Source organism: Heterocephalus glaber, unplaced genomic scaffold, assembly GCF_053883595.1.
Source record: "Heterocephalus glaber isolate CG9 unplaced genomic scaffold, H.glaber_assembly_v1.0 deba00001666, whole genome shotgun sequence".
NCBI lineage: Eukaryota > Metazoa > Chordata > Mammalia > Rodentia > Bathyergidae > Heterocephalus > Heterocephalus glaber.
The window spans coordinates 16,350,805-16,366,750 of NW_028258406.1; the positions used below are offsets into that span (position 1 = coordinate 16,350,805).

Consider the following 15,946-nt stretch of genomic DNA (forward strand, 5'->3'; position numbering starts at 1 on the left):
AGAAGCAGCTGACTAGTGTAGGAATCCAGAGCTTCCAGGCACTTCTTCTGATACTAGGGAAGGAAAATTGTCAGCATCAAGTGAGCGGATCTTGAGCGCTTGTGTGCAGAGTTATCTTTTGAGGCCAAAAGTCCCATTTGCGCAGTCCCAGAGTTCCCTTCTAGCTGTCAGCGGAACACATGTGTTCCAGGCACTTCCGTGGTCGCCCTAAAGCTAAACGCTCATTTGAGGGTGCATCTTTTTTCATCATTTCTAAACATCAGTAACTGGGAATCCCAGCAATCCTGGGAAATCGTGTTGTATTGAAGTCCATCTGATTTTCGTATTACATGGTAATCCCCCAACTATAGTGAATGAAATTTAAAACAAATTATTATTATTATAAAAAGAAAACAACTTACTTGTGAATAGTTAGATACTGTCGGTCTTCAGAGGCTTGGATAACAGAAGGATTTTCCACATCTTTTTGGCCAAAAACTTTCTAAATGTGATAACTTTGGGGAGGTAGTGAAATACCATCTCTACAGTTAAGAAAAATTACCATTTAAGTGGTTGAAATAGCATTGGCAGATTGAATTTTGTACTAACATCTGGGAAATTTTAGAATGACCTTCATGCGTAATAGCATTTGTATTTTAAAATTCTGTACTAACTATAAACCTAAATTTTTATAGACTTTAAAAATATATTTTAACCCTCTTTTTCTTTTAAAAAAATTCTGCTTGGGCTCAGGATAGTATTAACACAGAGTGATTTTAAAGATATAATCTAAAATCTAATAAATTATTTTTCAGCCACAATTCAAAAATACTCAGAAACTTTTCAGTCCTCACTTAACCAGTAGTTATGCAAAACATCGCTTATTATTCATTAAAATGCAACAGTACCCACAGCTTCTTCGAAGACCCTTACCTCCCCAAATCCCTAAGCTGTCTTCATATAAGAAGAAATTCCATACAGGTATGTGTATTAATCAGATATGTTTTAACCTTTATGTATTTCACACAGAAAATCCCTGCTTTGCATAGCTCGGAATCACAATAGTTAAGGACACTAGCTAATAATCATAACTTACAAATGCTTCTTGTAAGGTAACATTGGATTAACAATTCTACAAGTACCATCACTGATCTTCATTTGTGGCTTTGGTAAATGTGGATTTACAGACTTGTGAGATTTATTTGTAACCCTCGGGTCAGTACATACTGTGGCTCTTTCTCCGTCCTTCATGGACCTGTGGAGCTAGTGAAGATGAGTTGTGCCACACACATGCTCCTAGCTGAGAAAGAACAAGGCAACCTCTGCCACCTCTCTTCAATCCCGTCACTGTAAATAAGTGCTATATTTCTTAATTTTTGTGCTTTTTTTTGTTGTTGCTGGTGATTTCGCCTTTCAAAATGGTCCTAAGCGTAGTGTTGAAGTGCACTATCTAAAGTTTTTCTTAAATTCTATTGAAAGGTACCTACAATACCCAGGAAGCAGTAGTGTTGTTTTAAAGTGGATTAGTTGCAATGTATACTGTAAATTTGAGTCTAGGGCAACTACTCTTTTTTTTAAAAGAAGCATAAATGATGTGCTAAGAAAAAAAAAGAGAAAATGAATTATAGTGTGCTTACTTAAAACCAGAAAGGCAGGAAGAGAGGCAAAGATTTCTTAAAAGGAAGCAAAATAACAGCAATGAATAGAAAACTTTATAAGCATTGTATATATTGAGCCAATAATGTAAATAGTTTATTAAAATATTAATGATTTAAGTACCAATTAAAAGACATAAACTGTCAGATGGATAAAAAGTAAGATCCACCTATATATTGTATATAAGAAACTCACTTCAAAATTAAAACACATTAAAAGTAATGGGATAGATCATGGTAACAATAATTAAAAGAAAACTGGAGTATTTTAATTTCTGACAGAACCAACTTCAGAACAAGAAAAAATTATCAAGAATAAATAATGTAATGTAATGATAAAGTGGGCAATTCTCCAAAAAGACGTAACAGTCCTTAAGCTGTGTATTTAAAAGTGAGTCAATATGTGTAAGACAAAATTGATAGAATTGTAAGGAGATCTATTTTACAGTTGCAGGCTTCAACACTCCTTTATTAGTATTAGACTACAGCATTTGGCAGGCAGAAAATCAGCAAAGATATAACTGAACTGAACAGCATCCTCCATGATTTTGATCTAATTGACATTTCTAGAGTACTTTCCCCACCAGTAGCAGATTATACATTCTTCTCAAACCCTATGGGATATTCATTCACCAAATAAGCTATGTTCTGGGACATGAAGCAAATATTAACAAATTTAAATGAAGAAATATGAAACAACGTATGCTCTCAGAACACAATCAAATTGAACTAAAAAATCGCTATAAGATAGGTGGAAATCCTAGAATATTTGGGACATAAACAACATTCTTAAATAACTTATGGATCAAATGAGTCTAAAATATTTAAAAATATTTTGAATGAAATGAAAATACAACTTACCAAATTTGTGGCAAACAGCAAAAACAGGACTTAGAAGGTATGTCTGGCCTTGAACATGTGTATTAGAAAAGGAAGAATGATCTAAAATAAATAATTTGAGATTTTTCTGCATTTCTAGAAACTAGAAAAAGAAGACCAACATAAATTGGAAGTAAGCAGAAGGAAAGTAATTATAAAAATTAGATTAGAAATCAGTAAAAATTAAAAAATAAGTAGTCAGTTGAGAAAATTGATGAAATCAAAGCTAATTCTTTGAAAATATTGTTAAAAGTATTAAAATTCTACTCAGGCTAACAAAGAAAAAAGAGAAAGAACAAATTATTAATGCTAGAAATGCTATAAAGTCATCCCTTCTAATCCCCCAGACATTAAAAAGAAAATAAAAGAATATTATGGACAACTCTACATCCACACAAAACATTTAAAGAGGAAATTATACCAATTATCTACAATCTCTTATAGAAAACAGAAGCAGAAGGAACAATTCTTAATTCATTCTGGGAAGACAGCGTTTTCTAACACCAAAAGCAAAGATATTACTCAAAAGGAAAACTATAGACTAACATTTCTCATGAATATAGATATAAAATTTCTCAACAAAACTAGTAAATTGAATCCAATAATGTACAAAAACTATACACCACAACCAAGTAGGATGTATTTTAAATATGCAAATCTAGCTTGACATTCAAATATCAATATCATTTAATTGGTATCAAATATCAATTAAAACACAATCACATTAATAGATGTAGAAAAGTATATATCAAAATCCAACACACAGTTATGAAGAAACTCTCAGTAAGCCAAGAATAAAGGGGAACTTCCCTAACTTGATAAAGAATATCTACCAAAAAACCACAGCTAAACTTTTCCTTCATAATGAGTAATTAAACTTCCCTCTAAGACGAAGAACAAGAAAAGAATGTCTCCTTTCATCATTGCTATTCAACATTGTATTGGAAACTTGTAAATAACACAATAAGATAAGAAAATGAGCTAATAGTTGTACTAATTGAGAAGAAAGAAAAAACTGTCTTTGTTCACTGATGGCATGATTATATGTATAAGAAATCTAAAAGAATCACAAAACAGTTCTTGGAAATAATAAGCAATTACTGCATGGTTATATAAGGATACAAAGATGCAGGTTTATTACTATATACAAGAGTCAATTACTTTTCTATATACCAGCAATGAACAATTAGAACTTGAAATTTAAAACATTCCAATTTACATTAGTTCCCAAAAATGACATTTATGTATAAATTGCATGATGTATGTACAGGAGTCACACAAGAAAAAATATAAAATTGTAAAGAAATAAATCAAACATGGTCTAAATAAAGATATAGCTCATATTCATGATTAGGAAGACTCAATATTGTCAGCATGTCAATTCTTCTTAACTTATAGATTCATTGCAGTTCTGGTTAAAATTCCAGTTAAATTTTGTGGGGTTTTGTTGTTGTTGTTGTTCCCGGGGATGGAACTCAGGACCTTGCACTTGCGAGGCAGGCAGTGGGACCTCTGAGCTAAATCCTCGGAAATTTTGTGCATTTTATAAAAATTTTAAATACACAAGTTTTTGTGGAAAGGCAAAAAAAGTTATAATACTCAACATGATACTGGAGAATAAGAAGGACTGTCGTATCCAACTTCAAGACTAGTAATAAAGCTACAGTAAGGGCCCGGGATTTAGCTCAGCGGTGCCGCCGCCCGCCTCGCAAACTCAAAGTTGCAAGTTCGATCCCCGGTACCAAACAAACAAACACCAAAAAAAGCTACAGTAATTAAAACAGTGTTGGATTTGGCAAACAAATAGTCATGTAGATCAATAGATATCACAGAAATAAATTCACAGAAATGCAGTCAACTGATCTTAAAGGAACAAAGGCAATGCAATGAAGAAGATAGTCTTCAACAAATGGTACTAGAACAACTAGGCATCCACATGCGAAGAATAATCTAGCTGGACATTGTAGTACACCCCTGTACTCTTGGGAGGATGACCTGAACAGAGATGTTCAGGGTGAGCCTGGGCAACATAATGAGACCCCAATTCAAAAACGAAAACAAAAAAACCCCAAAGAGTTAACATGAAATGAATCATAGACTTAAATGTATAAAGGCAAAAGCATATAAGTTCTAGAACATTACATAGGATAAAATTTAGATGACTAGGTTTGGTGATGATTTTTTGGTATAATATTAAAAGAATAAGAAAAGAAAACATTGATAAATTGAACTTCATTGGAATTTAAAACTTCTACCATGTGAAAGACATTATTTGGGCTGGGGATTTAGCTCAGTGGTTTTGCCACCTGCTGCGCAAGCGCAAGGACCCAAGTTCGATCCCTGGTACCAAAAAAAAAAGAAAAGAAAGACATTGTTTATTATTGTTATCATTGTTGTGGTTGTTGTTGTTATTTTGGTAGCTGAGCAAGTACACAGAGAAATATGTTTAGATGGTGAGAGTGTGCAAAGAAAAATTCTGAAAGCTAAGACATTAGTTTTACCTCCTACATCTTGATAAATATAATCTAATTTTGTTGTTTCTTCTTTTTCTTTTTTAGCCAAGACTGATGAAACTAAGCTACTTCATATAAAGTTTACTGGTACTAAAGATGGAACCTCTTCAATTAAAAGAGATAAAAACAATTTTCCTGATGTTGTATCAAGAAATCAATCACAAGCACTTGTGAAGGTCCAAAATATCTTTCTTGATTATCCTGAACCAAAAAGAGTGACACCTATTCCAATAATCCACAAATCTACTAAAAATGTCTATTCACACATTCGAGACACTATTTCAGTCACTGGTCCTATATTTCTTCCAAGTCACCTTTCAGCATCTACTCAAATTTTTAGGAAAGAAACAAAGCAGGTGGAACATTCAAGAAAGTCCCCCAAAACACCTCACAAAGTAGGACAGATTTATTTTGATGAAAAATTTCAAAACATTTTAATTCTTTCTTCAACCTGCACCAAATCTGCAAATGTTCCTTGCCTCAGATTCCTGAGCTGCCAGGGAAGTTGGGACTGGAGGAACAAAATCTTGGAGAGGCGAGAACTGAAGGGAAATGAACTAAAAAATGTATACACAAACTCCTTTTAAGGGTGTTGGCTGATTTCTATGCCATGCAACTACAAGACAAGATTCTGAAGAACACCATACAACATCAGTTTAGAAGCTAAGAAATTGAGCATAGATTTTTGTAGTTGCACAAGAGGCAGACAATGGAGTTCAAGCACTGTGAACACATAGGGAAGGGCCTTGGTGAACACACTAGCCATTCAGTTGAGGACCTAGAGGATCAACACTTTAGGACTAAGAATGAAGTTCTAGAAGAAAGGACAAAACTAAGACCAGTCTTCCCTACCAGAGGGGTCATAGACATCTATATCATTGACTTAGATAAACTCTAGAGCTCCTGGCCACTCCAAGGTGCTCAATCACTGGACTAAATGTGTGACTCAGGCTTTGGAAAGTCACAGAGCATCCAGTACTCTTCAGGGCATCGAGCTCTCAGGGAGTGGAGACCATGGGGAGGGATTTCTGGATGTCTAGCACCCAAACTTCCATGCCTCCAGTCCCACACAAAGGAGTCTGAAATGGTTCACCATAACTCTGGGGAGCTAGATTCCTCTCAGCCCTGTCCCTAAGCTGATGTGGAGCTAGAGATGTCTCAGCCACTGGCAAAGAAAGGCTCTGTGGATTGGTTTTGGTGGCCATCAAGGGATGGATGAGAGAAACTCTCCTTCCTAGCAGATGATTAGAAGAAACACTCAATATGTTAACAAATGTGCTGAACAGGATCAAATGGGCCCCACAAAATATACCCTGGGCCGGCCATTGATCCCAAAGCATAGTCTTCTTCATGCTGTGCTGCCTGGAAGAAAAGCACTGGGAGCTGCCCCCTCTGCGTGGCACAATGAATCCCAGAACATAGCCAGAAGCAAGTGCTTCTGCCCCACCCCAGAGCTCACACAAGTGTGGGGGGCTCACAGAGACGGTGACATTTTCTGTTCACATGTTCACTGCCAGACTTTCATGCTCACTTCCCAAAGTTTTTTGCATCTTAAAAAACAGATGCTGCTGGAGGACAGAATCCTTCTAATAGGGGTAGCTCTGCAGGAGGGACCACAAGCAGCAGCTTCTGCCAGTGTACACAGACAACCACATGCATAATTCTAGAAAATGAGGCATGCCTCACTTGCCATGCATCTTTTAAAAGAAAAAAATAAAGAGTTTTATTTATTTCCTTTTGTTTTTCTTTGAGACAAGGTCTTTCTTTGTAGTTCAGTCTGGCCTTAAACTGGCCATGTAGCCTAGGCTGGTCTCACGGGGATCCTCCTGTCTCAGCCTCCTGAGTTCTGGGATTACAGGCATGTGCCACCATGCCCAGCTTCCTTCCTTCCTTCCTCTCTCTTTCTTTCTTCCTTTCTTTCTTATTTCTTTCTCTCTTTCTGTAAATAAATCCTTTTAAACACTAAAAGTAAATAAATAAATAATAGCTAAACTAAGACTCCTCCTAACAAAGCTCAATACCAATCCCTGACAAATCAAAGCAATGTTTTCTATCTAATTGAAGAAAAGCAAACACTTGTTAGTGAATTATCCAGGCCCCTTAAAACTGTTCCTCCATAAAGGTCTACGATCTAGAATATATAAAGAACTCAAAAAAATCAGAACCCCCCAAATTTAAAGATCCAATCCAAAAATGGGCATCTGAAATGAACAGACATTTCTCAGACAAAGAAGTAGAAATAGCAAATAAACATATGAAAAAGTGTTCAACATCACTGGTCATTCGAGAGATGCAGATGAAAACAACACTGAGATTCCACCTCACCCCAGAAAGAATGGCTGCTGTCAAGAAATCAACCAATAACAAATGCTGGCGGGGGTGTGAGGAGAAAGGAACCCTGCTCCACTGCTGGTGGGAGTGCAGACTGGTGCAACCACTGTATAAATCAGTATGGAGATACCTCAAAGAACTAGTGTGGACTACAAAACCTTGTAATCTTAGAATTCTTGTAGCCCCGACTGTAATTAAATGTGCATTAATGATTAAAAAGCTTGTTAGTTCTGGGAAGCTAGATAAAATTTGTAGCAGACGTGGAGTTTTAAAAGTAAATTACTCAACTCCTTGTTTGTCCGGAGAACGGACGTTCCCGGACCCACTATCTGTATGACAATCCATCAGTGTGTCTGCTGACCATCAGTACGTGACAGTCGTGACCATTAGTGTGTGTGTGTCTGCCGACCATCAGTACATGACAGTCGACCACTAACCTTTGCTCCTTTTCTTGTAAATCTACATGTTAACCTCCCCCTCAACCCCCTATAAAAACAGCCTCGGACTCTGAGCCAGTTGCCTCCCTAAGCCACTTTGCTTTGGGAGTGCCATCTGGCCAGACTAATAAAGGTCTGTTTTACTTTCCAACTTGTCCGATTGTGTTCCCTCCCGGGTGTTCTTCACTGCAGTCAGCTCCTCGGAGTGTTTGGTAAGGCCCACGGTCTTACATTTTGGAGGCGCCACTGGGGTCCCCGGGCGTGCTTCATTGCAGTCAGCTCCTCGAAGCATTTGGTAAGGCCCACGGTCTTACACTAGGACTAGAGGTGCCATTTGACCCAGCTATTCCCCTGCTGGGTATCTTCCCCAAAGAATTAAAAGAATCATACCACAGCGATATATGTGCACCCATGTTTATAGCGACACAGTTTGTAATAGCTAAAGCTTGGAAACAGCCCAAATCCCCATCAACTGGAGACTGGATAAAGAAGATGTGTTTTTTCTATAAAATGGAGTACTACTCAGCCATAAAGAACTAGAAACTAGAGACATTTAGCGCTAGGTGGATGCACATTGAGGCCATACACTTAAGTGAAATAAATAGGACACACATGTGTAAATACCAAATAGTTTCTCTGGTGTGAAAAACTAAAAGTGTAAATAAGGCTCAAAATGTATAATTGACAGGAATGAAATAGGAAGAAAAGGTCTGAAGGAGTAGGAGAGGTGGGAGGGGTAGGGGAAAGAGAAGATGGGAAAAGAAAAAATACAAGAAGAGGAAAAAAATGGAAACAAAGTCTTTGTAAATAGGGAAGGGTGGAGAGGGTGAAGGGAGGGCAAGGGAATGGAGAAAAAATAAGAAGCAAGATACGTCATGTAAAGTACAAGATCCCAATGATGAATGTAACTGTATTGTATACCTAAAATGTACCAATAAACTTAATGAAAAAAACCTGTTCCTCCAAAAAGTCCAGTATTAAGAAACTATACAGCATCCTAAAAAATAAAAGATAAATAAAATGTCTGAAAACCAATAGAAACAGAAACAGCTCTGTAGATGATTCAAACACTGGAGTGTCAAACAGATTTTAAAATGACTGTGATCGCTATGTTCAAGAAAATAAAGAGTAGATTGGACAATTTCACTAGAAAACTGGTGAAATTTAAATAATCATAAGAGTCAAGTAAAATTCTACAGCAGAAAAAAGTAAATATTTTAACAGCTGCATTTAGTGAGGTATACATAGCAGAATCTTCCAACCATAGGACATTCTGAGCTCACCATTCACTCCAGGTGTTCTGTATCATTGTCTGTGACAGAAATTAACTTTTAGGTTTCCTCTACATCATGAGCCTAAATAACCAAGTCTTGGTGCCGTTTCTGCTCTACTGACTTTCTTCTAACGATTTCCTTTTGGAAAGTTCATGGGGAGTATAAGTGTCCTCCAAACCTTCAGAGATCTGCCAGGGAATTTCAAACCCCTCTCTTTTCCACTCAAAAATTAAAGACTGAGGGAAGGTGAGCAGGGACCATAACACAGACTTAGATCTTAACTCGTAATTCTTCCTTTTGACTCTCTTCTTCTCCCAAGACAAGGTATTTCTATATCACATTATACTCTTTATTCTGTGGTTAATCTCCAGATCTATTGATCTGAAATGGGTACTGTGGACCTGTTTTAGAAATTAAAAGCTGAACATTTTTATTGTTGTTGTTCTAGGATGCTTTATTTCCTCTCATTGAAGCAATGGCATAAGAATTATTGAGGTTGTGATATATTTCTGCAAGTATGGCTGCAAATGTAAAACATATTTCATAATTTTTAAAAATGTTTTCTGGCTACCCTTTGGTGTATGTTTGCATAGGTCAGTTTTGATGGAAGATACATCATGATAAAATAAATTTAAATATAAATGGTCTGTGCTTGGCTAACTGATAGGTTGTTTCTGGGTTTTTTTCTTTCATTTTCTCATGGAATCTACAGGGGGAAGAATTAAATTACACAGGGCATTTGAATCATGCATCAAGGGAAATCATGCATTAAGGGGTAATCTAAATTATCCAGGTGGGAATCTAAACTATCCAGGTAGAAATCTATGAGCACAGGGTTCTTTTTGAAAGACAATTGTGCTACTTAACTTTAAAAAAAACAAAGCAAAACAACATCCAGTCTGGCCAACAGAACCAACCAAGGTTGGGTGAATGAAGGATATGAATAATTTCTTCAAGAAGACGTGTCATATGGTAACTCACTCCTCCCCTGACCCTGGACTGGGGATTGAGCCCACAGCCTTCACACTGAGCTACGTCACCAGCCCTCTTTTTCAAAGACTTTGAGATCCAGTCTCGCTAAGTTCCCAGGCTGGGCTCCAACTTGCCATCCTCTTGCCCCACCGTCTCTCAGTGCTGGGATTGTAGGCATGCTCCTCTGCACCCAAGCTGCAATAACACATTTAAATTGCGTGGTTTTTTTTCATTATTTAGGTGTCCCTAGAAGAAAAATAAATTATTCAGATGCCCATATTTTACGTGGTGAAGGTTTTAGGACTGTTGCAGCAACAGGATATGAAACTGTCACAGCAATGACCGAACCGGCCATAGTAAACCGCCAAATGCATGGAAGAAATGCACTTAATCTTAAGGTATGTCATCTTTTTTTTTTTCCATTTTTTCATTTTCTCATATTAATTCCATTCCTTTCTTTCCTTTATGCCAGATCTTTTTAATGATAATGTCCTGCTATGTTATCAGTTACAATATTTCTACTTTTGGTTTCGCAATGTAGGTTAGTTTTCATGGTATTGAAAGAGTCTTTCCTATTGCAGTAGAGATTTTTTAGGAACACACCAAAATTGCATCTCTAAATCTGTTTTGGTTTGTCTTTAGCCCACCAACTAAGTTTGAAAGATGCCCGGATCTAAAATGGTTACAGTGTTTTTTCATTGTTTGGCATGATAAGAGAGGTGGGATTCAGAAAGATTTTATCATATTTTTAAGCAACTGGCAATCTTTGGACCTGTGTCAAATTTAGTGCTAGGTTAGCTTTTTATTGGATACAAGCCCAGTATGACGAATAATAATAATACTAATCAGCACTTACTAAGCACTCACTGTGTTCCAAGCAAATGCTGCACCTAAATTTACAATTCTGCAAAGTAGGTATTATAATCTTCAATTTATAGACAAAAACACGAATGCTTGATAAAACCAAATTGCAAAAACCACACAGTAAGCAAGTAACAGCTTGGACCCAGAGCTCTTTGGCCTCCAAAGTCTTTGTATTTGATTTATTTTAAAACAAAAACCTTATTGGGACAATTATGAAAGTGCCACATATTAAGCCAAAGCAAAATATGCACTTGTGTTTCTGTTAGGTACAGTAGTAAATCTAAGAACTCTATCTTCTTAGTCAAAACCCTAATCAAGAATAGTTCACCATGTAATGTGTTTTTTACCCCCAGAGTCCCTCTCTGTCAGCATGTGTATGGTTCAGAAGGTTACTGAGTATACTGAATGCTTTTTGAATAATTTGGCAACTGTCTTGGCTATAATAGAAAACACCCTATTGCCTGCCCAAAAATTCAGCTTTCTACCCCTTTTATGGAGGGTTTTTTTCCTTTCATCAATGAGAATTGCAGTTTTCAGGATTTCACCTCTAAGGATTTCAATATTCAGGATTTTAATCTTTCAGTATTGTTATTTTGGGGATTTTGATCTTTGATATCTTACCCGTTAGGGATTTTCATTTTTTAGAATTTCAACACTTGGGAGTTATAGGTTGTGGAATTATGGTTAGCACTGACAAGGAAGCCCCTACAGCTCATATGCAAATTTAGCAAAGTTATAATATGTAAGATCAACACACAAAATCTGTTGTGTTTCTGTACAGCAGCAAAGAAAATTGAGAAGATAATTTCATTTACACTAGCATCCAACAAAAAAATGGGTGAAACATATTACTAGATAGTTCATTGAAATGCATTACCCTAATACACATGAAAAGCTGCTTGACCTTACACTAAGAGCAATGCATTTTAAGACTACACAGAGAGATTGGGGTGCAGCTCAGTGGTGGAGCACTTGGCTGGCAGGCCAGAGACCCTAAGTCTCATTCCCCAGCACCAAAACACAAAACAAAATGAAACAAATACAAACAAACACAAACCCCACAACCTACATAGTGATATAATTTCTCCCTTTATGGCTTGGGAAAAATTTGATAGTGTATCTTATTGTTGAAGTTGGAATATTGCTGCTAGAAATTAAAAGCAGAGTACCCCTATGGAGGGGATTTATTGTTAATAATTAATATCTTATCTCTTATTACTTTCTTGCAGGGATTTTTTATCACAAGTTGTCCAGACTTAACACCTTTGGCTTTCCAATTGATATATCTTAATTTATCTTTCAGTGATCTCTCTAAATTTCCCACAGAAGTAAGTCCATCTTTATTATTGCATATTTGGGGCTATAATTTATGATTGTGAATAATTGCAGTAAAAACAGTCATCTTATGATACCCTGAAGTTACTAGAAAGTAAATGTATTTTGGGTTTCACCCAAAAAGGCTTATTTATAGAAGTACCACTTCTAATCAACATTGCAAACTGGAGTAGCTAGCCAAGGTAATTATTCAGAAAGAAAACAAAGGGCCTGAGGATTTAGCTCAGGGACACTGTTGCCTGTCTTGCAAATGCAAGGTCCTGAGTTTGATCCCCGGTACTGCAAAAAACAAAAACAAAACAAAACAAACAAACAAAAACAGAAAAAAAACAAAAAAGAGAAGAAAGAAATCAAGAGCATCCAATTTTAAAAGAAAGGAATATTATTTGATTATTACACATTGTACACATGTATCGAATTACCATAATTAGTTGTGGTAATAATTATATAATTAACACATAAAAATGTGCAAATATTATATCTTAATCTTAAAATCCTTCATAACTATGTTAAAAATTGAAGTCATATTTTAATAAAAATCGAAAAGAGGCAAAACTATCTCTAATTGCAGCTAACATGGTCTTGCACATAGAAATACTAAGCCACTAACATACTATTAGAACTAATGAATGATTTCTGAAAGGTTGCAGTATAGAAGCTCAACATACAAAAATCAATTCTATTTCTACATATTAGCTACAAACAACTTGATAAAATAAAGTAATTATATTTACAACAGCGTGAAAACAAGAATATATTTAGGAGTAAATTTAACAAAAGTGCAAAACTTGCAATATGAAGTGTCAACATTGTTGAAAGAAATTAAACATATATAAATGGAAAAACATCTCATGTTCATGGATCTGAAGACTTAAAACTGTCACATGACAGTATTCCAAAATTAATCTATGGATTCATTACAATCACTATGAAAATTATAGTACCTTTTTGTTTGAAGAATTTTATAAGCTGATCCTAAAACTTATGAAAATAAGGGTCTCCAAAGAGCCAAAACAATTTTGAAAAGAAAAACAAACTTGGAAGATTCACAATTCCTGGCCACAGGAATTACTTCACTACTTTTGGGTTTTTAAGATCATAAAAAGATTTAATAAAATCTTTAAAAAGAGCTAATATAAAGCCTTATTAAGATTCAACAGAGAGTAAGAAATACATTAAGCAAAGATCATAGATTTAAGTGATATATCTTTTTAACTTTCATATTAAAAGTCAGTAGACATGAAACTACTATGATATCACTGTTAAATAATCTGGCTATTATATGAGATATGTGATTGACCATGAATGTTAATTTTACTTATCTTCCTCGTTCTGCTATCTTTTCCCTTCCTCATCTTTACATGATTAAAAAAGGGCAACTTTTCCCATTTCGAAAAGGACTATTTTTTATTTCAGGATGTATGAGTACAGTAGTTGCACAGTCTTAACATCATGCATGTTAATACAGGTCACTTGTTCTAAAGGTTTACTAAAAGTTTTGTAGAGATGTCTGATATAACCCAATTTATGTTGCTATCCTGATTTTACTATATTAGTTGAAAGAGTTCATAAAAGATAACAATAGAAATTTGCTACTTTAGTATTCTGTTCATGTTTGTTTCTCTTTTCTGTTCTTCAGATATTTTGCCTTAAAAATTTACAAATACTGAAACTGAGAAATAACCCTATCAAAGCAATTCCGTCTGATATCCAACAACTTAAGTTCCTCAGAATTTTCAGCGTTGCCTTTAATTTCATTTCTGATCTTCCATTTGGGTAAGGTTGGTTGCTTGGGATTATAGACACAGAAAATAAGGAATTTATAATTTAATAAAGAATCAACTTTCCTTTGAAAGCAGCTAGAAACTTTTTGGATATTTAGTAATTCTTATGTTCTAATTAGCTGATTTTCTTCTTGTCATGGTATTAAAAATAATCCTAACAGCTACATAGGTAGCAATTAATATGGGTCTAGTGAATACATTAAATATTTAGAGAACTGTTACCTGAGTATGGATTAAATAAACCTGGATCATTTAAAGCATTTTGGGTGAGCACCTTGTACTTGTCCCTTGACAGCCTTTTTGGATATGGAAAGAGAATTAAATTTAGAATTAGGAAATCTAGGCCTCTGACTTAACATATGTGCTGCTGAAGCAAGTACTAGACCTTTGACTTTAAAGTTAATGATAATTATTTATTTTATCTGCAAAATTAACTTGACCATTCTTGGCTTCAACCTATTAACTGGCCTACATGATGTCTAAGATCCTGTGAGAATGTTGATATTTTGGGTATAGAGACAAGCTTCTTCCCATATGTTAACTGTTATTTGTTTAACTCCTAATGAAAACTTTAACCCAAAACCTTAACCAAGATACTTCTTTCAATTTAGAGTTTAATAAATTGAATGCATGTTAAGGTCATATGAACAGAGTTTGCCAAAAAATGTATACACACTTCAGGAAAAGAAAAATAATGAATGTCTAGAAGGTAATGGCCACCACTTTGAGCACCTTTTGTAATTGTAGAGGGCAAAGGTAACTTGTATTAGTCTCATGATGTCTCAATAAATTTAGTATTAAAATATTTATATAAGTTTTTCTTTTACTGAAGTGTGTATACATTTTTTGGTAGACTCTTTATATGTCTGCATGTGCATACATATATCTAATCTATATCTATATCTGTATCTACCTCTCTCTATATACATATATCCATGTGTATATATATACATAGAACAGTATATATATACTGTATTTAGGTTCATAAATAGCTACATACACAGAATCCATACTAGTAACTGAATTCATACTGGATAACCTATAATCATAATTATATTCTTTAATCACAACTGTCACTTAAAATACAAAAATCCCCAAAACAACTAAAATTTGATCATAACTAGAAGGTCAACATTCTGTTCATTTTTCATATGTTTACCACATTATTGGTTATATAAAAAAGTTTAAGATATTTTTCAAAACAGTGATGTTTGTAAAGGACAGCATTTTATTTTTTATTAAATAACATTAGATATGCATGCATATCAAAGAGGTTGACAGCGTATTGAAGCCAAGAATGAAAAACATAATGGGAAAACTTTACTCACCTCAAAGAAGGCTTAGTGAAACCTCTGACATATATGAAAAATTTATTTGCAGAGCTTGTCAAATGAAAACTCACCTACAGTGCATACAGTGAGGAATGAGGTGCTGATTCATTATATTTAAAAATTGTTGTCAGACTCTAACTTGCTGAGCAAAGAGGACTTGCTATAAAGTGGCAGGATTTAGGGAGCACTGGCTACATGAAACAGAGTGAAGTTCAGTGACCCAAACAATTATGTAATATATTTGAGATAGTCCTGGCTCCATATAAATTTTGTAGTTTGGATGTTATTACTGTCAAAAGTATTACACTAATGCATTTTGAATGCTACGCTTTCATTCTTATAGTTAATTCAGCAGATGTTCATAAAGTATCTACTATGTGCCCCTAGGAGCTCACTTCCTACAAGAAAAGCAGACAATTGAATACAATTAGTAAAATAAAAGAGATGTACATTGTAAGATTTGCTAATTCCAAAGAGTGGCATGTAGCTCATCCTGGAGGATCAGAGATGACTCCCTGGAAGAGATAATAGTTGATGCAAGTGCAACTATGAGTTAGCTAGGTTACCAGGGAAAGAACAAAGGGATGGTTGG

The 15,946-nt window shown here is 35.1% G+C and overlaps 1 protein-coding gene across 1 annotated transcript in view; it reads left to right on the forward strand.

Annotated features, from left to right (window-relative positions):
* Positions 1-89: 89 nt before the first annotated feature.
* Positions 90-15,946, forward strand: part of Lrrc63 (leucine rich repeat containing 63) — a 34,408-nt gene continuing 18,551 nt past the window's right edge. Inside the window, 7 exon segments of the mRNA XM_087197386.1 lie at positions 90-332; positions 795-960; positions 5,072-5,592; positions 7,663-7,723; positions 10,311-10,438; positions 12,134-12,232; positions 13,879-14,015. Coding sequence (XP_087053512.1) covers positions 330-332; positions 795-960; positions 5,072-5,592; positions 7,663-7,723; positions 10,311-10,438; positions 12,134-12,232; positions 13,879-14,015 — 1,115 coding nt within the window. The 5' untranslated portion in view covers positions 90-329.